Raw genomic sequence first — 22,459 nt, 5'->3', positions numbered from 1 at the left:
TTGCAGTGGTATATGAAAACTGTTTTGTCTATCAATCCGAAATCCATAAGTATTTGTCAGCATGGTCTGAAGACGATACGGATCAATTTTGGTGAAAATCGGACAAACGGTCTAGGATGAGTTTGAAAAAGTAGATTTTTAACAAATAACAAGATGGAGCACAGATATGTTTGCAAAATATGGCAAAATTGGTATCTATCTTCTCGGCATGAGCCAATGAATGTATTATGACCAGTCTCATTACAATAGGCTAATTTAATCAAAAGTTATTAGCATTTTTGTACATTTTATTACAACTTTTGACCACAAGGTGGCGCTGCCCCGAAACTTTTTGAATATCTTCGGGACATAGAGCGGAAGACACATACCGAGTTTTGTAATGATACACTAGTGCATTCTTAAATTATAGCATTAGCATTTTAAACCGTAATACTGCATTGAAGTCAATGGGAATTTCATGTTTTGTTTTATTATAGCGCCACCAAGAGGCACAATCCCACCAATTTTTTTATGTGTCCTCGTAGTGAGCCCATACATATGTGTGTCAAGTTTGGTGAAAATATTTCATTTTGTTTTGGAGTTATAGACATTTATATGAAAAAACACGTAAAAAATGACTGACACCTGACTTTGATTGGATTTTACTACCCCTTACTATCAATATTTTGAGATTTGGGCATTAGCGTATAGCTATCGACCTATGTTTCCGAACTTCTGAGGCTGGTTTCGTCTCGATCGGACTAGCGGTTTCGAAGATATCAGCAAATGTTTTTTAAGCACTAAATTACAACTCTGCGCAAACCATATGCCGAAACCTGGCAAGTCTGGTATCGTTGGAGTCGGCAAGGATTCAGGAGACCAAAAAACACACTCCCATCAAAATATGTCAACCACACCCAAAGTTATAAGCGTTTGAAAAAAAAAAATCTCCACTAGGTGGCGCTGTTTCGAAACTTCTCAGGCTACTTCAGGGCATCGTGGTGATGACCCATACCAAGTTTCATAACAATCTGTTCATGCGTTCATAAAATACAGCATTTTTGCACATAATTCAAAATGGCCGACATCCAAAATGGCCGACATGGTAAAATTGGATATCAGTCGACTCGGCATGACGCCCTGAATCTAATGAGACCAATTTTATGATTTTTGGATAAACGGTTCAGAAGTTATAAGCCAAAATAGGCATTTTTCGTATCTCCGGACAGGTAGGTGGCGCTGCGCCGAAACGCTGCATGTTGCTTCAAGTCATGCTTGTGATGACATGTACCAAGGTTGGTTTGAATACGATAAAGCTTTGCGGCGATATAGCCTTTAGTGTGTTTTTGCAACCTCCACGTAAAATTTGTTTGTGCGTTTATTGAAAACGATTGGACGAATCAACTTGAATTCCATAACTTTTTGTCAACATGCTCTGAAGATGATCTGTTTTAATTTTCGTGAAAATCGGAGCAACGGCCTAGGAGGAGTTCGAAAAAGTAGGTTTTTCAGAAAATTCAAAATGGCGGGAAAATTTGCATACCGGAAAATGACATCATAGGGTGAAATCGAATCGGCTTGAGCCAAGGAATCCGATGAAAAAAGAATTTTGTTTCTAGCCCTTAGGGGTCAAAAGTTATAAGCATAAATATGAGTGAAACTTTGGACAGGTGGTGGCGCTAGAGGGATTGAGTTAGAGGCACCAAATTTGCTATAGTGACAGCTCAGACTGGCCTCTATGAGTGTGCCAAATTTCACAACTTTTTACCATACGGTTCTATGGGCTGCCAGAGACTCCTATGGCGGAAGAAGAAGAAGAAGAAGAAGAAGCAGAATAATAATAATAGGAACACTAACGATTTCAATAGGTGCCTCCGCACCTTCGGTGCTTGGCCCCTAATAATAATAATAATAATAATAATAATAATAATAAATATAGCTGCAAGCAGCCATTATCGGGGCCAAGCGCAAAGAAGAAGACAAGACATGCCAGCATGGCTGGAAGTCTCAAGCCAACTGCAACAATGAGCCATTAAGGACCTATTAAGTTGATTTTAGGCAAAATAGCAGTCAAATTTTAAATACAGTCAATAATAATGGTTTAATGGTTTATCACTTTCGACCAATAGGTGTCACTGTTACGAAACTGATGTGGTTTAGTCAGATTGAGATGACAATGACACATGCAAAGTTTGGTGTCAATATGTCAAAGCATTGCAGAGATACAGCCTCAAGAGTCATTTTTGCATCATGGCTCAACTCTGTTGCAGTGGTATATGAAAACTGTTTTGTCTATCAACATGAAATCCATAACTATTTGTCGGCATGGTCTGAAGACGATACGGTTCAATTTTGGTGAAAATCGGACAAACGGTCTAGGATGAGTTTGAAAAAGTAGGTTTTTAACAAATAACAAGACGGAGGACAGATAGGTTTGCAAAATATGGCACAATTGGTATCCATGTTCTCGGCATGAGCCATTGACTGCATTATGACCAGTTTCATTACAATGGGTTAATTTAATCAAAAGTTATTCGCATTTCTGTACATTTTATTACAACTTTTGACCACAAGGTGGCGCTACCCCGAAACTTTTTGAGTATCTTCAGGACATGGAGCGGAAGACACAAACCGAGTTTTGTAACGATACGCTAATGCATTCGTAAATTATAGCATTAGCATTTTAAACCATAATACTGCATTGAAGTCAATGGGAATTTCATGTTTTGTTTTATTATAGCGCCACCAAGAGGCACAATCCCACCAATTTTTTTATGTGTCCTCATAGTGAGCCCATACATATGTGTGTCAAGTTTGGTGAAAATATCTCATTTTGTTTTGGAGTTATAGACATTTATATGAAAAAACACGTAAAAAAGGACTGACACCTGACTTTGATTGGATTTTACTACCCCTTACTATCAATATTTTGAGATTTGGGCATTAGCGTATAGCTATCGACCTATGTTTCCGAACTTCTGAGGCTGGTTTCGTCTCGATCGGACTAGCGGTTTCGAAGATATCAGCAAATGTTTTTTAAGCACTAAATTACAACTCTGCGCAAACCATATGCCGAAACCTGGCAAGTCTGGTATCGTTGGAGTCGGCAAGGATTCAGGAGACCAAAAAACACACTCCCATCAAAATATGTCAACCACACCCAAAGTTATAAGCGTTTGAAAAAAAAAATTCTCCACTAGGTGGCGCTGTTTCGAAACTTCTCAGGCTACTTCAGGGCATCGTGGTGATGACCCATACCAAGTTTCATAACAATCTGTTCATGCGTTCATAAAATACAGCATTTTTGCACATAATTCAAAATGGCCGACATCCAAAATGGCCGACATGGTAAAATTGGATATCAGTCGACTCGGCATGACGCCCTGAATCTAATGAGACCAATTTTATGATTTTTGGATAAACGGTTCAGAAGTTATAAGCCAAAATAGGCATTTTTCATATCTCCGGACAGGTAGGTGGCGCTGCGCCGAAACGCTGCATGTTGCTTCAAGTCATGCTTGTGATGACATGTACCAAGGTTGGTTTGAATACGATAAAGCGTTGCGGAGATATAGCCTTTAGTGTGTTTTTGCAACCTCCACGTAAAATTTGTTTGTGCGTTTATTGAAAACGATTGGACGAATCAACTTGAATTCCATAACTTTTTGTCAACATGCTCTGAAGATGATCTGTTTCAATTTTCGTGAAAATCGGAGCAACGGCCTAGGAGGAGTTCGAAAAAGTAGGTTTTTCAGAAAATTCAAAATGGCGGGAAAATTTGCATACCGGAAAATGACATCATAGGGTGAAATCGAATCGGCTTGAGCCAAGGAATCCGATGAAAAAAGAATTTTGTTTCTAGCCCTTAGGGGTCAAAAGTTATAAGCATAAATATGAGTGAAACTTTGGACAGGTGGTGGCGCTAGAGGGATTGAGTTAGAGGCACCAAATTTGCTATAGTGACAGCTCAGACTGGCCTCTATGAGTGTGCCAAATTTCACAACTTTTTACCATACGGTTCTATGGGCTGCCAGAGACTCCTATGGCGGAAAAAGAAGAAGAATAATAAATATAGCTGCAAGCAGCCATTATCGGGGCCAAGCGCAAAGAAGAAGACAAGACATGCCAGCATGGCTGGAAGTCTCAAGCCAACTGCAACAATGAGCCATTAAGGACCTATTAAGTTGATTTTAGGCAAAATAGCAGTCAAATTTTAAATACAGTCAATAATAATGGTTTAATGGTTTATCACTTTCGACCAATAGGTGTCACTGTTACGAAACTGATGTGGTTTAGTCAGATTGAGATGACAATGACACATGCAAAGTTTGGTGTCAATATGTCAAAGCATTGCAGAGATACAGCCTCAAGAGTCATTTTTGCATCATGGCTCAACTCTGTTGCAGTGGTATATGAAAACTGTTTTGTCTATCAATCCGAAATCCATAACTATTTGTCAGCATGGTCTGAAGACGATACGGATCAATTTTGGTGAAAATCGGACAAACGGTCTAGGATGAGTTTGAAAAAGTAGGTTTTTAACAAATAACAAGACGGAGGACAGATAGGTTTGCAAAATATGGCACAATTGGTATCCATGTTCTCGGCATGAGCCATTGACTGTATTATGACCAGTTTCATTACAATGGGTTAATTTAATCAAAAGTTATTCGCATTTCTGTACATTTTATTACAACTTTTGACCACAAGGTGGCGCTGCCCCGAAACTTTTTGAGTATCTTCGGGACATGGAGCGGAAGACACATACCGAGTTTTGTAACGATACGCTAATGCATTCTTAAATTATAGCATTAGCATTTTAAACCGTAATACTGCATTGAAGTCAATGGGAATTTCATGTTTTGTTTTATTATAGCGCCACCAAGAGGCACAATCCCACCAATTTTTTTATGTGTCCTCATAGTGAGCCCATACATATGTGTGTCAAGTTTGGTGAAAATATCTCATTTTGTTTTGGAGTTATAGACATTTATATGAAAAAACACGTAAAAAAGGACTGACACCTGACTTTGATTGGATTTTACTACCCCTTACTATCAATATTTTGAGATTTTGGCATTAGCGTATAGCTATCGACCTATGTTTCCGAACTTCTGAGGCTGGTTTCGTCTCGATCGGACTAGCGGTTTCGAAGATATCAGCAAATGTTTTTTAAGCACTAAATTACAACTCTGCGCAAACCATATGCCGAAACCTGGCAAGTCTGGTATCGTTGGAGTCGGCAAGGATTCAGGAGACCAAAAAACACACTCCCATCAAAATATGTCAACCACACCCAAAGTTATAAGCGTTTGAAAAAAAAAATTCTCCACTAGGTGGCGCTGTTTCGAAACTTCTCAGGCTACTTCAGGGCATCGTGGTGATGACCCATACCAAGTTTCATAACAATCTGTTCATGCGTTCATAAAATACAGCATTTTTGCACATAATTCAAAATGGCCGACATCCAAAATGGCCGACATGGTAAAATTGGATATCAGTCGACTCGGCATGACGCCCTGAATCTAATGAGACCAATTTTATGATTTTTGGATAAACGGTTCAGAAGTTATAAGCCAAAATAGGCATTTTTCATATCTCCGGACAGGTAGGTGGCGCTGCGCCGAAACGCTGCATGTTGCTTCAAGTCATGCTTGTGATGACATGTACCAAGGTTGGTTTGAATACGATAAAGCGTTGCGGAGATATAGCCTTTAGTGTGTTTTTGCAACCTCCACGTAAAATTTGTTTGTGCGTTTATTGAAAACGATTGGACGAATCAACTTGAATTCCATAACTTTTTGTCAACATGCTCTGAAGATGATCTGTTTCAATTTTCGTGAAAATCGGAGCAACGGCCTAGGAGGAGTTCGAAAAAGTAGGTTTTTCAGAAAATTCAAAATGGCGGGAAAATTTGCATACCGGAAAATGACATCATAGGGTGAAATCGAATCGGCTTGAGCCAAGGAATCCGATGAAAAAAGAATTTTGTTTCTAGCCCTTAGGGGTCAAAAGTTATAAGCATAAATATGAGTGAAACTTTGGACAGGTGGTGGCGCTAGAGGGATTGAGTTAGAGGCACCAAATTTGCTATAGTGACAGCTCAGACTGGCCTCTATGAGTGTGCCAAATTTCACAACTTTTTACCATACGGTTCTATGGGCTGCCAGAGACTCCTATGGCGGAAGAAGAAGAAGAAGAAGAAGAAGCAGAATAATAATAATAGGAACACTAACGATTTCAATAGGTGCCTCCGCACCTTCGGTGCTTGGCCCCTAATAATAATAATAATAATAATAATAATAATAATAAATATAGCTGCAAGCAGCCATTATCGGGGCCAAGCGCAAAGAAGAAGACAAGACATGCCAGCATGGCTGGAAGTCTCAAGCCAACTGCAACAATGAGCCATTAAGGACCTATTAAGTTGATTTTAGGCAAAATAGCAGTCAAATTTTAAATACAGTCAATAATAATGGTTTAATGGTTTATCACTTTCGACCAATAGGTGTCACTGTTACGAAACTGATGTGGTTTAGTCAGATTGAGATGACAATGACACATGCAAAGTTTGGTGTCAATATGTCAAAGCATTGCAGAGATACAGCCTCAAGAGTCATTTTTGCATCATGGCTCAACTCTGTTGCAGTGGTATATGAAAACTGTTTTGTCTATCAACATGAAATCCATAACTATTTGTCGGCATGGTCTGAAGACGATACGGTTCAATTTTGGTGAAAATCGGACAAACGGTCTAGGATGAGTTTGAAAAAGTAGGTTTTTAACAAATAACAAGACGGAGGACAGATAGGTTTGCAAAATATGGCACAATTGGTATCCATGTTCTCGGCATGAGCCATTGACTGCATTATGACCAGTTTCATTACAATGGGTTAATTTAATCAAAAGTTATTCGCATTTCTGTACATTTTATTACAACTTTTGACCACAAGGTGGCGCTACCCCGAAACTTTTTGAGTATCTTCAGGACATGGAGCGGAAGACACAAACCGAGTTTTGTAACGATACGCTAATGCATTCGTAAATTATAGCATTAGCATTTTAAACCATAATACTGCATTGAAGTCAATGGGAATTTCATGTTTTGTTTTATTATAGCGCCACCAAGAGGCACAATCCCACCAATTTTTTTATGTGTCCTCATAGTGAGCCCATACATATGTGTGTCAAGTTTGGTGAAAATATCTCATTTTGTTTTGGAGTTATAGACATTTATATGAAAAAACACGTAAAAAAGGACTGACACCTGACTTTGATTGGATTTTACTACCCCTTACTATCAATATTTTGAGATTTGGGCATTAGCGTATAGCTATCGACCTATGTTTCCGAACTTCTGAGGCTGGTTTCGTCTCGATCGGACTAGCGGTTTCGAAGATATCAGCAAATGTTTTTTAAGCACTAAATTACAACTCTGCGCAAACCATATGCCGAAACCTGGCAAGTCTGGTATCGTTGGAGTCGGCAAGGATTCAGGAGACCAAAAAACACACTCCCATCAAAATATGTCAACCACACCCAAAGTTATAAGCGTTTGAAAAAAAAAATTCTCCACTAGGTGGCGCTGTTTCGAAACTTCTCAGGCTACTTCAGGGCATCGTGGTGATGACCCATACCAAGTTTCATAACAATCTGTTCATGCGTTCATAAAATACAGCATTTTTGCACATAATTCAAAATGGCCGACATCCAAAATGGCCGACATGGTAAAATTGGATATCAGTCGACTCGGCATGACGCCCTGAATCTAATGAGACCAATTTTATGATTTTTGGATAAACGGTTCAGAAGTTATAAGCCAAAATAGGCATTTTTCATATCTCCGGACAGGTAGGTGGCGCTGCGCCGAAACGCTGCATGTTGCTTCAAGTCATGCTTGTGATGACATGTACCAAGGTTGGTTTGAATACGATAAAGCGTTGCGGAGATATAGCCTTTAGTGTGTTTTTGCAACCTCCACGTAAAATTTGTTTGTGCGTTTATTGAAAACGATTGGACGAATCAACTTGAATTCCATAACTTTTTGTCAACATGCTCTGAAGATGATCTGTTTCAATTTTCGTGAAAATCGGAGCAACGGCCTAGGAGGAGTTCGAAAAAGTAGGTTTTTCAGAAAATTCAAAATGGCGGGAAAATTTGCATACCGGAAAATGACATCATAGGGTGAAATCGAATCGGCTTGAGCCAAGGAATCCGATGAAAAAAGAATTTTGTTTCTAGCCCTTAGGGGTCAAAAGTTATAAGCATAAATATGAGTGAAACTTTGGACAGGTGGTGGCGCTAGAGGGATTGAGTTAGAGGCACCAAATTTGCTATAGTGACAGCTCAGACTGGCCTCTATGAGTGTGCCAAATTTCACAACTTTTTACCATACGGTTCTATGGGCTGCCAGAGACTCCTATGGCGGAAAAAGAAGAAGAATAATAAATATAGCTGCAAGCAGCCATTATCGGGGCCAAGCGCAAAGAAGAAGACAAGACATGCCAGCATGGCTGGAAGTCTCAAGCCAACTGCAACAATGAGCCATTAAGGACCTATTAAGTTGATTTTAGGCAAAATAGCAGTCAAATTTTAAATACAGTCAATAATAATGGTTTAATGGTTTATCACTTTCGACCAATAGGTGTCACTGTTACGAAACTGATGTGGTTTAGTCAGATTGAGATGACAATGACACATGCAAAGTTTGGTGTCAATATGTCAAAGCATTGCAGAGATACAGCCTCAAGAGTCATTTTTGCATCATGGCTCAACTCTGTTGCAGTGGTATATGAAAACTGTTTTGTCTATCAATCCGAAATCCATAACTATTTGTCAGCATGGTCTGAAGACGATACGGATCAATTTTGGTGAAAATCGGACAAACGGTCTAGGATGAGTTTGAAAAAGTAGGTTTTTAACAAATAACAAGACGGAGGACAGATAGGTTTGCAAAATATGGCACAATTGGTATCCATGTTCTCGGCATGAGCCATTGACTGTATTATGACCAGTTTCATTACAATGGGTTAATTTAATCAAAAGTTATTCGCATTTCTGTACATTTTATTACAACTTTTGACCACAAGGTGGCGCTGCCCCGAAACTTTTTGAGTATCTTCGGGACATGGAGCGGAAGACACATACCGAGTTTTGTAACGATACGCTAATGCATTCTTAAATTATAGCATTAGCATTTTAAACCGTAATACTGCATTGAAGTCAATGGGAATTTCATGTTTTGTTTTATTATAGCGCCACCAAGAGGCACAATCCCACCAATTTTTTTATGTGTCCTCATAGTGAGCCCATACATATGTGTGTCAAGTTTGGTGAAAATATCTCATTTTGTTTTGGAGTTATAGACATTTATATGAAAAAACACGTAAAAAAGGACTGACACCTGACTTTGATTGGATTTTACTACCCCTTACTATCAATATTTTGAGATTTTGGCATTAGCGTATAGCTATCGACCTATGTTTCCGAACTTCTGAGGCTGGTTTCGTCTCGATCGGACTAGCGGTTTCGAAGATATCAGCAAATGTTTTTTAAGCACTAAATTACAACTCTGCGCAAACCATATGCCGAAACCTGGCAAGTCTGGTATCGTTGGAGTCGGCAAGGATTCAGGAGACCAAAAAACACACTCCCATCAAAATATGTCAACCACACCCAAAGTTATAAGCGTTTGAAAAAAAAAATTCTCCACTAGGTGGCGCTGTTTCGAAACTTCTCAGGCTACTTCAGGGCATCGTGGTGATGACCCATACCAAGTTTCATAACAATCTGTTCATGCGTTCATAAAATACAGCATTTTTGCACATAATTCAAAATGGCCGACATCCAAAATGGCCGACATGGTAAAATTGGATATCAGTCGACTCGGCATGACGCCCTGAATCTAATGAGACCAATTTTATGATTTTTGGATAAACGGTTCAGAAGTTATAAGCCAAAATAGGCATTTTTCATATCTCCGGACAGGTAGGTGGCGCTGCGCCGAAACGCTGCATGTTGCTTCAAGTCATGCTTGTGATGACATGTACCAAGGTTGGTTTGAATACGATAAAGCGTTGCGGAGATATAGCCTTTAGTGTGTTTTTGCAACCTCCACGTAAAATTTGTTTGTGCGTTTATTGAAAACGATTGGACGAATCAACTTGAATTCCATAACTTTTTGTCAACATGCTCTGAAGATGATCTGTTTCAATTTTCGTGAAAATCGGAGCAACGGCCTAGGAGGAGTTCGAAAAAGTAGGTTTTTCAGAAAATTCAAAATGGCGGGAAAATTTGCATACCGGAAAATGACATCATAGGGTGAAATCGAATCGGCTTGAGCCAAGGAATCCGATGAAAAAAGAATTTTGTTTCTAGCCCTTAGGGGTCAAAAGTTATAAGCATAAATATGAGTGAAACTTTGGACAGGTGGTGGCGCTAGAGGGATTGAGTTAGAGGCACCAAATTTGCTATAGTGACAGCTCAGACTGGCCTCTATGAGTGTGCCAAATTTCACAACTTTTTACCATACGGTTCTATGGGCTGCCAGAGACTCCTATGGCGGAAAAAGAAGAAGAAGAAGAAGCAGAAATATAGCTGCAAGCAGCCATTATCGGGGCCAAGCGCAAAGAAGAAGACAAGACATGCCAGCATGGCTGGAAGTCTCAAGCCAACTGCAACAATGAGCCATTAAGGACCTATTAAGTTGATTTTAGGCAAAATAGCAGTCAAATTTTAAATACAGTCAATAATAATGGTTTAATGGTTTATCACTTTCGACCAATAGGTGTCACTGTTACGAAACTGATGTGGTTTAGTCAGATTGAGATGACAATGACACATGCAAAGTTTGGTGTCAATATGTCAAAGCATTGCAGAGATACAGCCTCAAGAGTAATTTTTGCATCATGGCTCAACTCTGTTGCAGTGGTATATGAAAACTGTTTTGTCTATCAATCCGAAATCCATAAGTATTTGTCAGCATGGTCTGAAGACGATACGGATCAATTTTGGTGAAAATCGGACAAACGGTCTAGGATGAGTTTGAAAAAGTAGATTTTTAACAAATAACAAGATGGAGCACAGATATGTTAGCAAAATATGGCAAAATTGGTATCTATCTTCTCGGCATGAGCCAATGAATGTATTATGACCAGTCTCATTACAATAGGCTAATTTAATCAAAAGTTATTAGCATTTTTGTACATTTTATTACAACTTTTGACCACAAGGTGGCGCTGCCCCGAAACTTTTTGAATATCTTCGGGACATAGAGCGGAAGACACATACCGAGTTTTGTAATGATACACTAGTGCATTCTTAAATTATAGCATTAGCATTTTAAACCGTAATACTGCATTGAAGTCAATGGGAATTTCATGTTTTGTTTTATTATAGCGCCACCAAGAGGCACAATCCCACCAATTTTTTTATGTGTCCTCGTAGTGAGCCCATACATATGTGTGTCAAGTTTGGTGAAAATATTTCATTTTGTTTTGGAGTTATAGACATTTATATGAAAAAACACGTAAAAAATGACTGACACCTGACTTTGATTGGATTTTACTACCCCTTACTATCAATATTTTGAGATTTGGGCATTAGCGTATAGCTATCGACCTATGTTTCCGAACTTCTGAGGCTGGTTTCGTCTCGATCGGACTAGCGGTTTCGAAGATATCAGCAAATGTTTTTTAAGCACTAAATTACAACTCTGCGCAAACCATATGCCGAAACCTGGCAAGTCTGGTATCGTTGGAGTCGGCAAGGATTCAGGAGACCAAAAAACACACTCCCATCAAAATATGTCAACCACACCCAAAGTTATAAGCGTTTGAAAAAAAAAATTCTCCACTAGGTGGCGCTGTTTCGAAACTTCTCAGGCTACTTCAGGGCATCGTGGTGATGACCCATACCAAGTTTCATAACAATCTGTTCATGCGTTCATAAAATACAGCATTTTTGCACATAATTCAAAATGGCCGACATCCAAAATGGCCGACATGGTAAAATTGGATATCAGTCGACTCGGCATGACGCCCTGAATCTAATGAGACCAATTTTATGATTTTTGGATAAACGGTTCAGAAGTTATAAGCCAAAATAGGCATTTTTCGTATCTCCGGACAGGTAGGTGGCGCTGCGCCGAAACGCTGCATGTTGCTTCAAGTCATGCTTGTGATGACATGTACCAAGGTTGGTTTGAATACGATAAAGCGTTGCGGAGATATAGCCTTTAGTGTGTTTTTGCAACCTCCACGTAAAATTTGTTTGTGCGTTTATTGAAAACGATTGGACGAATCAACTTGAATTCCATAACTTTTTGTCAACATGCTCTGAAGATGATCTGTTTCAATTTTCGTGAAAATCGGAGCAACGGCCTAGGAGGAGTTCGAAAAAGTAGGTTTTTCAGAAAATTCAAAATGGCGGGAAAATTTGCATACCGGAAAATGACATCATAGGGTGAAATCGAATCGGCTTGAGCCAAGGAATCCGATGAAAAAAGAATTTTGTTTCTAGCCCTTAGGGGTCAAAAGTTATAAGCATAAATATGAGTGAAACTTTGGACAGGTGGTGGCGCTAGAGGGATTGAGTTAGAGGCACCAAATTTGCTATAGTGACAGCTCAGACTGGCCTCTATGAGTGTGCCAAATTTCACAACTTTTTACCATACGGTTCTATGGGCTGCCAGAGACTCCTATGGCGGAAGAAGAAGAAGAAGAAGCAGAATAACAAGCAGCCATTATCGGGGCCAAGCGCAAAGAAGAAGACAAGACATGCCAGCATGGCTGGAAGTCTCAAGCCAACTGCAACAATGAGCCATTAAGGACCTATTAAGTTGATTTTAGGCAAAATAGCAGTCAAATTTTAAATACAGTCAATAATAATGGTTTAATGGTTTATCACTTTCGACCAATAGGTGTCACTGTTACGAAACTGATGTGGTTTAGTCAGATTGAGATGACAATGACACATGCAAAGTTTGGTGTCAATATGTCAAAGCATTGCAGAGATACAGCCTCAAGAGTAATTTTTGCATCATGGCTCAACTCTGTTGCAGTGGTATATGAAAACTGTTTTGTCTATCAATCCGAAATCCATAACTATTTGTCAGCATGGTCTGAAGACGATACGGATCAATTTTGGTGAAAATCGGACAAACGGTCTAGGATGAGTTTGAAAAAGTAGGTTTTTAACAAATAACAAGACGGAGGACAGATAGGTTTGCAAAATATGGCACAATTGGTATCCATGTTCTCGGCATGAGCCATTGACTGTATTATGACCAGTTTCATTACAATGGGTTAATTTAATCAAAAGTTATTCGCATTTCTGTACATTTTATTACAACTTTTGACCACAAGGTGGCGCTACCCCGAAACTTTTTGAGTATCTTCAGGACATGGAGCAGAAGACACATACCGAGTTTTGTAACGATACGCTAATGCATTCTTAAATTATAGCATTAGCATTTTAAACCATAATACTGCATTGAAGTCAATGGGAATTTCATGTTTTGTTTTATTATAGCGCCACCAAGAGGCACAATCCCACCAATTTTTTTATGTGTCCTCATAGTGAGCCCATACATATGTGTGTCAAGTTTGGTGAAAATATCTCATTTTGTTTTGGAGTTATAGACATTTATATGAAAAAACACGTAAAAAAGGACTGACACCTGACTTTGATTGGATTTTACTACCCCTTACTATCAATATTTTGAGATTTGGGCATTAGCGTATAGCTATCGACCTATGTTTCCGAACTTCTGAGGCTGGTTTCGTCTCGATCGGACTAGCGGTTTCGAAGATATCAGCAAATGTTTTTTAAGCACTAAATTACAACTCTGCGCAAACCATATGCCGAAACCTGGCAAGTCTGGTATCGTTGGAGTCGGCAAGGATTCAGGAGACCAAAAAACACACTCCCATCAAAATATGTCAACCACACCCAAAGTTATAAGCGTTTGAAAAAAAAAATTCTCCACTAGGTGGCGCTGTTTCGAAACTTCTCAGGCTACTTCAGGGCATCGTGGTGATGACCCATACCAAGTTTCATAACAATCTGTTCATGCGTTCATAAAATACAGCATTTTTGCACATAATTCAAAATGGCCGACATCCAAAATGGCCGACATGGTAAAATTGGATATCAGTCGACTCGGCATGACGCCCTGAATCTAATGAGACCAATTTTATGATTTTTGGATAAACGGTTCAGAAGTTATAAGCCAAAATAGGCATTTTTCGTATCTCCGGACAGGTAGGTGGCGCTGCGCCGAAACGCTGCATGTTGCTTCAAGTCATGCTTGTGATGACATGTACCAAGGTTGGTTTGAATACGATAAAGCGTTGCGGAGATATAGCCTTTAGTGTGTTTTTGCAACCTCCACGTAAAATTTGTTTGTGCGTTTATTGAAAACGATTGGACGAATCAACTTGAATTCCATAACTTTTTGTCAACATGCTCTGAAGATGATCTGTTTCAATTTTCGTGAAAATCGGAGCAACGGCCTAGGAGGAGTTCGAAAAAGTAGGTTTTTCAGAAAATTCAAAATGGCGGGAAAATTTGCATACCGGAAAATGACATCATAGGGTGAAATCGAATCGGCTTGAGCCAAGGAATCCGATGAAAAAAGAATTTTGTTTCTAGCCCTTAGGGGTCAAAAGTTATAAGCATAAATATGAGTGAAACTTTGGACAGGTGGTGGCGCTAGAGGGATTGAGTTAGAGGCACCAAATTTGCTATAGTGACAGCTCAGACTGGCCTCTATGAGTGTGCCAAATTTCACAACTTTTTACCATACGGTTCTATGGGCTGCCAGAGACTCCTATGGCGGAAGAAGAAGAAGAAGAAGAAGAAGAAGAAGAAGAAGCAGAATAATAATAATAGGAACACTAACGATTTCAATAGGTGCCTCCGCACCTTCGGTGCTTGGCCCCTAATAATAGGAACACTAACGATTTCAATAGGTGCCTCCGCACCTTCGGTGCTTGGCCCCTAATAATATGAAAGATTTAGGCCTGGTTTCACAGACAGAGTTTAGATTAAGCCAGGATTAAGCCTTAGTTCAATTAGGACATTTAACTTTTTCTAAATTGCATTAAAAAAAAAAAAAAAAGAAACATTACTAGCGTGCATCTTGAGACAAAACAATGGCACTGACCTATTTTAAGATATGTCAGTGCAAGTTGCTTTCGGTTCAAACATGCATTTTAGTCTTAGACTATATCTTAAACCTTGTCTCTGAAACCGGGGATTAGAATACTGTTTTGCTTGCAACTGTGATAGCTGTGATATTGCTATGTTGGACTGGGTTGACTGAGTACAAATTATTTAAGATGGACTAATTGGACAGTTCTCGCTATGAAGGGCATCAGTTGTTTCATTTTCAGTGTTAGAACAGAGACAGGATAATGAATATCAACATGGTATTTTGCAGGCAGATTAGACAAATTTAAGCCTCCCAACATAATGAGCTTAGCATATGAAAAACACATACTAATTACCAACATGAAAAAATGGCACGTCTATTTTAGCTCTTTGAGGATGCTTGATGATACAATAATGAATATTCTTGTTCAAACCCACGCACATGCAGTACAGTGCACGGCACACACACAAAACACAGAACATGCTAAGGTAACCTTAAGTACACAAACATACAGCTTTAAACCACATTTATAAGGATCATTTATTTATTATCCTTAGGTTTCTTATGAGCCTATAGTAACTCTTTTTAACAATATGCCTTGTACAATTCCAGCTGTAGGCCGGATCTTGCATAGCTAGAAGCTTATAACCGAATGCTAGAACAAATGCTGGTAGTAGTAAAAAACGTTTCTGGCCTTAGTTCTGGTGTTATACCAAATTATTCGACCATCCAATTCTGTGACCATAGTAGGCACTGTTGTCTGCCTAAGAATTCGATAGGTTACAGGATTCCGTGTAAAACCAATCCCTGCTGCACCAGTCCACATGCACGGGGACGTTTACTTTTTCTATCTCTTGTCTGTGTGGTTGCATCCTCCTTACATCAGTAGACGACACGGGATGTATTTATCAAAGAATTGTTCATTCAACGATTAATTTAAAAGTACAGATAACTGTTGCCAGAGCTACTATTGCTCGGACACGCAACAAATTTTGCTTTGACTTCGCTTGGAACTTTTTTTGTTGGTGGAGCAAAAGTGCTGAAAAAACATTACGCATTAATCATTTATAGGCATATTTCTTAAATATACCCAGTCCCAAATACTACCACTATTAGCAATCAAATTGTGGAAGGAATTTAGCCCTTAAAAGCAGAAAATGAATTAAATCTCTCACCTTTGCTCCTTCCAGACTCGTGCACTCTCAAAGTAGAACTTTGGGATTCCGCTGGAATCATATGTTCTGGATGAAGGCTCTGCAGAAACTCCAGCTTTTGCTCCTTTCCTCCTGTTGAGAGTATCTCTGAGCAGGCCTGTGAGACACTGACTGACCTTTTCCTTCATAGGTGACAGGAGACCTAACTCCCCTTGATTCTTCAGTGCATCCTGGAGCTTATTGAGTTGGAGACACTTGTTCCTCAAAGCATCAGAGATCTCTGAAATGGCCTGTCTCTGCTGGGCCAACTGTTCCTCTAGATGTTTGATCTGAAGCTCCTTGGCATTCAGGTCTTCATCCTTCTTTTTCAGTTGACTCTCTAACTCGTCCACTCTAACTCTGAGGACTTGAGGAACTGAGCTTGTTTCTCCATTGTTTTTGGATTTGGCCGATCCACTGACCTGCTTGAGAGGATTCAGCTTCATAGAACCGTTTCCCATTTTGGCACTTTTATTCTACAATAAAAGATAATCAAGTTCAAGTTCAATATAATTAAAATAATGATAAGCTAATATTATGAAAATGATTCAATATTTACAATTTCAGTCTTAATCCTCCTTTTCTGTTTGGGGTCTTAGAGACACCAGGGTCAATTTAATCGCGTGAAGGATTAGTCAAGTCAAGTCAAGTGCGTCTTCATTGTCATTCCCCTATATACATGTATACATTGAAACGAGATGCCGTTTCATCAGGACCATGGTGCAACATGGAACAATACATAAAAACATAAAGTGCAGTAACTCAGGACAATATACGAGACAATCATACAAGACAATAAGTACCCTGGAAAAGCATAGAAGAAGAATAGATACATGAACTTATGTAATATGTAAAATTTACACTACAACTTGTAACATGGTCATACCATGGTCATACCAAAATTTCCTGATAATTTACTCGCCCCCGAAAAGAAATTACATTTTTGAGGAAAACAAACATTCTATGATTTTTCTTCACACAATGGACCTCAATGGAAACCAAAATGTTAAAGGTCCAAAACAAAGGGTTTCAAAGGCCTTTGAATGGTTTCAGAGGCTCTGCATGGTCTCAGTAGAGGAATAGGGTCTTATCTAGCGAAATTGCGAAACCATCTGTAATTTACAAAAACGAAATAAACATTTTTAACCTAAACTGCTCATCATGTGCTGCTCTGCGATGTGCCACGGATTGCGCTATCACGTCAGAAAGGTCACGCTAGACATAGGCAGAAGTACCGCCCCAAGTGAACGTCCAAAGACTAATACAAACGGCCTTTACAACAAAAAAACTCCATCTTTAACTTCAAAATCATCTGACATCGTTGTTTAACCTTTTTTTTTAAAGGATTTTTGTATTAGACTTTGCACAAGCGCTTTGTAAACATGGCGGCGGTACTTCATGCGTCTAGCGTGACCTTTCCGACGGCGGCAGAGCAGCGCAAGATGAGCAATTTAGGTTAATTACGTATATTAAGTATATACATTTGTAGAAAATGACAAATGATTTTGCTAGAAAAATCCTGAGCCTCTGCAAAGCCTCTGAAACCCTTCAACACCCTTTAAAAATGCATTGATATGGACCTTCAACATTTTGGTTGCCATTGAAGGCCATTATAAGGAGAAAATCCTGAAATGTTTTCCTCAAAAAACGTAATTTCTTTTCCTTTTTGGCATGGGGGTGAATAAAATGTCACAACATTTTCATTTTGAAGTGAAATAATCCTTTAACATTGAAGTGGTTATAAAAACCTTTTTTACATTATTAATGCAAGCCCTCTCAGAAACCATAGTTAAAACAATACATGCAATACATATTTTGAATTAGATTTTATTTTAATATCTTCTGTTTTCATTTTATTTGTAATAAAAATTTTAGAAATATTTCTCTAGTTTTTTATAATTTTTTAATGTCTATACAGTTTTAATTAAGATAAGTTTTATATTTTATTTTTCAACCATAACCAAAAGAAAATGAGAAATGCTGCTTGGCAACTATCTGAAACAAAATAATCTTAAGTTATCAGTTTATAAGTAATGAAATGTAATAAAGTTTTCCTTTTTTGTTCTGGGCAATCAATTAATCACGATTAATCGCATCCAAGATGAACGTTTGTGTTTACATAATATATGTGTGTGTGTGTGTGTGTGTGTGTGTGTGTGTGTGTGTGTGTGTGTGTGTGTGTGTGTGTGTGTGTGTGTGTGTGTACTGTGCATATATATATATATATATATATATATATATATATATATATATATATATATATATATATATATATATATATATACATATACATGCAAATATTTCTTAAATATATACATGAAGGACTGTTTATTTATATAATAATTATACACAGTACACACACAAATATGTAAACACAAACGTTTATTTTGGATGCGATTAATCATAATTAATCGATTGCCCATTTTTTTTATGGTTTTAGTTTTCATTTTTGTTTACTATAATAACCCTGGGATACAGATTCAATAATATTTGCATTCTAAATATTAATTAAGTAAAGTGAATTTAGTGAAACACTTGGGTTAATTATTATTATTATTATTATTATTATTATTATTATTATCATCATCATCATCTTTTTTTATGTGTACATCAAGAAAGTTTCAGGGATGAGCATAGCTTGAGATTTAAGATTTAAATATGTGTGCCTACTGCCTATGCATAGCGTATTAATTTTAATAATGAATCTGAGATTCCCATTTAGTCCCTGTCTCAACATAGATTTCTTAATAAATATAGATAATGCTGCTGGTCCTTTTTGGTGTGAGCTGATCTTTTGTTGTCAGATTTGATGCTGGCATTTGTGCCCAGAACACAACTTTGATGGTAAAGGTTAGGGGATCCTCCCATGCCTTTCATCTACCTGTCATGTATCTCATTATGAGGGGCACAAGATACAGATTGCTCACCAACATTTTCATATTGCAGATAAAGAGTGAGAGAGAGCGTTTTACCAGAGATCTGTTGGCCCCAGTGATTTAGACCTAATCAATAATTTAGAGGCACAGTTATACCGGATGGCACCAGCACCCCATGAGTGTGCAGTATGCTCTTTCCTTGACTGTCTGGTGATGTCATTTTTTGCTGCCTTTCATTAATGGAAAAAAAATCAAATAGGATGTTTTGTAATTCAGTTTGGGTTACAAACATACAATGGACACTGGACACTCCCACCACAGAGAAGAATGTTTGAGCACAAACACAGTATTTACAGCACAAGACCTCTGAGCAGACTCATACAGAAGCCTAGCCTACGTATCCATACATAAACTTTGTTAAACACAAAGTAGCCTATAATGGAACTCAATAAGACTTTGTTTTTTGTTTACATCCAATCTGATTTTGAATCACAGGATATTTGATTAGCTTTATGTCCTTACATGCATGGTAGATTTATGTAATTAATGCAGACAGGGTGTTTACAGTAGAAAACTACATGGCTATTCAACGTATCCCTAAACAAATAAATAAATACAATTAACTGGAGCTAAAATTAAAATAAATAAACGTATTTTTTTTCTAACGATAGATACATGACTAAAGTGTCAATAATTTTAAATTAGCATAAAGCCAACTTTTACGTAAATTTCGCGCTTTTGTAAGCCATGCAGATGTTACACCTGTGCTTCCGTTTTATCATCTTCCTAAACGCTCCTGAGAGGCATAAAGTTTAGTTTTAAATTACAAGGAAAACCCCTACCGTTTTCGTGTACAGGAACTCTTCTTCGACGTTTCTCGGGAAAGTAAATGAAGACGGTTAAAAAAGAGAGTGTTGTGTGTTTGAGGCAGCAGCCCCGGTCAGCAGCACTGTTCTCTTCACGCGCACACACTGGGCAGCGTGTGTCATTTCTCCACAATAACTACACTCGGTCCCATTAGCAGTCGTGATGGTTTCATGACAGCTGGATATTTTATTGATCTCTCTCTCTCTCTCTCTCTCTCTCTCTCTCTCTCTCTCTCTCTCTCTCTCTGAGAGAGAGGGATAGATAGATAGATAGATAGATAGATAGATAGATAGATAGATAGATAGATAGATAGATAGATAGATAGATAGATAGATAGATAGATAGATAGATAGATAGATAGATAGATAGATAGATAGATAGATAGATAGATAATGACATACCCAATTATTAAGTTATTTTTGTTTGTTTATTAAAGCGCATGCTGAAACGCTGTTGTTTTACATGTTAAAAAAGGGTAGCCTAGTTTATAAATTAAAATTTGTTGGGTAAAACAACAGTTTGATACTTTTGATCTATAATTTCTGAAAACAACATGTATTATTGCCACACCCCATATAGTGGGACACTATAACATTTAAATCATACATTTATATAAATATTTACTGGAGTAGAAAGTGAAACACCAACTCTGATCTTTCATAAACAGACTAGACTAGACCTCCCGTCACTGTATTGGTCTCAACATCCTCTGGACTTTACTGAGCCTGAGCTTCAGCACATGCATATAGTGCTATTATAGCAATCCCAGAGTCAGTTGAATTGATTTATTTGTGTTTACATGATTCAGAACCAGATACTTACATCAGAGTGGCTGAAGCCTCTGGCAATATTATTCAAAGTTGTCATCCATATGAACTGTGCATCACATAGACTAATTTCAGCAAATATTACATAATATAGTATATACACCAATCAGACATAAGATTCTGACCACCTTCCTAATTTTGTGTTGGTCACCCTTTTGTTGTTAAATAGCCCTGACCCATCGAGGCATGGACTCCACTAGACCGCTGAAGGTGTGCTATCAGACTCGATTGGATTTAGATATGGGGAATTTGGAGGCCGAGTCAACACCTCAAACTCGTGCTCCTCAAACCATTCCTGAACCATTTTTGCTTTGTGGCAGGGCACATTATCCTGCTGAAAGAAGCCACAGCCATCAGGGAATACCGTTTCAATGAAAGGGTTTACATGGTCTGCAACAATGCTTAGGTGGTGACTGTGTGTCAAAGTAACATCCACATTTGGATGTTACTTTGACACACAGGATGTTACTTTGACACACGACAATGTTCTGGAACCCTTGAGTCATGGATGCATGGATGGCAGGACCCAAGGCTTAGGTTTACAGAACATTGTCGCCCCTAAAGCATCACACTGCCACTGCCACCGCCAGCTTGCCACCTTCCCATGGTGCATCCTGGTGCCATCCATGTAATGTAAAAGAAAACGTGATTCATCAGACCAAGCCACCATCTTCCATTGCTCCGTGGACCAGTTCTGATGCTCACGTGCCCACTGGTGCTTTCGGCGATGGACAGGGGTCATCATGGGCACTCAGACTGATCTGCCACTATGTAGCCCCATACGCAACAAACTGTTATGCACTGTGTATTTTGACACCAGTTTCTGTCAGAACCAGCTTTAACTTTTTGAGCAATTTGAGCTACAGTAGCTCGTCTGTTTGATCGGACCACACGAGCCAGCCTTCGCTTCCCACGTGCATTAATGAGCCGCCCATGACCCTGTCACCGGTTCACCACTGTTCCTTCCTTGGACCACTTTTGATAGATACTGACTACTGCAGATGTTCGGTTCTTGAACAAATTGTTCTTTTGAGGCGGTTCTCAGCAAGTAACCGGTTGAGCCTGTTCATTATTTGAACTGAATCGAACTTTCACTTCACCTGTATGTATAATATAAAATAGAATATATAGTAGGCTATATAATAAATAAAATAGAACATATAAAACTGCACGTGGCCAAGAACTATACCAACCCTGAAATAAATACAAAATCATCTTAGAAAATCTGATGTTGTGATATCTGACCAATAGATGGAGACAAAGATCCATTATTCTCCTATATTAACGTTTGAATTTGCACCATCCTCAAACACATAATGGCATTTTACATGGTTTTTTTTAAACATTGTAAAAAGATTAATTAGAGGTTCTATGGATATGTAATCTGTATAAATACAATATAAATGGATTACATATCACAGATTTTTGCCACCATCCGAAAATGTGCTCTGACAATATTGCTTGGAGCAACCAATAGGCTACAGCAAAAAACTCATCTCTACCTCTCATTCCACCCTGGTGATCGTGTGGGCTGCACAAATCTCAGCCTGGGTAAATGAACAC

The 22,459-nt window shown here is 38.5% G+C and overlaps 1 protein-coding gene across 1 annotated transcript in view; it reads right to left on the bottom strand.

The window, feature by feature from the left end:
* The window catches only part of prkg2 (protein kinase cGMP-dependent 2), a 48,957-nt gene extending 28,745 nt beyond the window's left edge, over positions 1–20,212 (bottom strand). Inside the window, exons 1-2 of the mRNA XM_067438421.1 lie at positions 20,045–20,212; positions 16,309–16,802 (exon numbers count right to left, since the gene is read on the bottom strand). Coding sequence (XP_067294522.1) covers positions 16,309–16,787 — 479 coding nt within the window. The 5' untranslated portion in view covers positions 16,788–16,802; positions 20,045–20,212. The remainder of the gene's footprint in view (positions 1–16,308; positions 16,803–20,044) is intronic.
* Between the last annotated feature and the right edge of the window lie 2,247 nt (positions 20,213–22,459).

The sequence above is a fragment of the Pseudorasbora parva genome, chromosome 3, assembly GCF_024679245.1.
Source record: "Pseudorasbora parva isolate DD20220531a chromosome 3, ASM2467924v1, whole genome shotgun sequence".
Lineage (NCBI taxonomy): Eukaryota > Metazoa > Chordata > Actinopteri > Cypriniformes > Gobionidae > Pseudorasbora > Pseudorasbora parva.
This window is presented reverse-complemented; position numbering and strand designations above follow the sequence as displayed.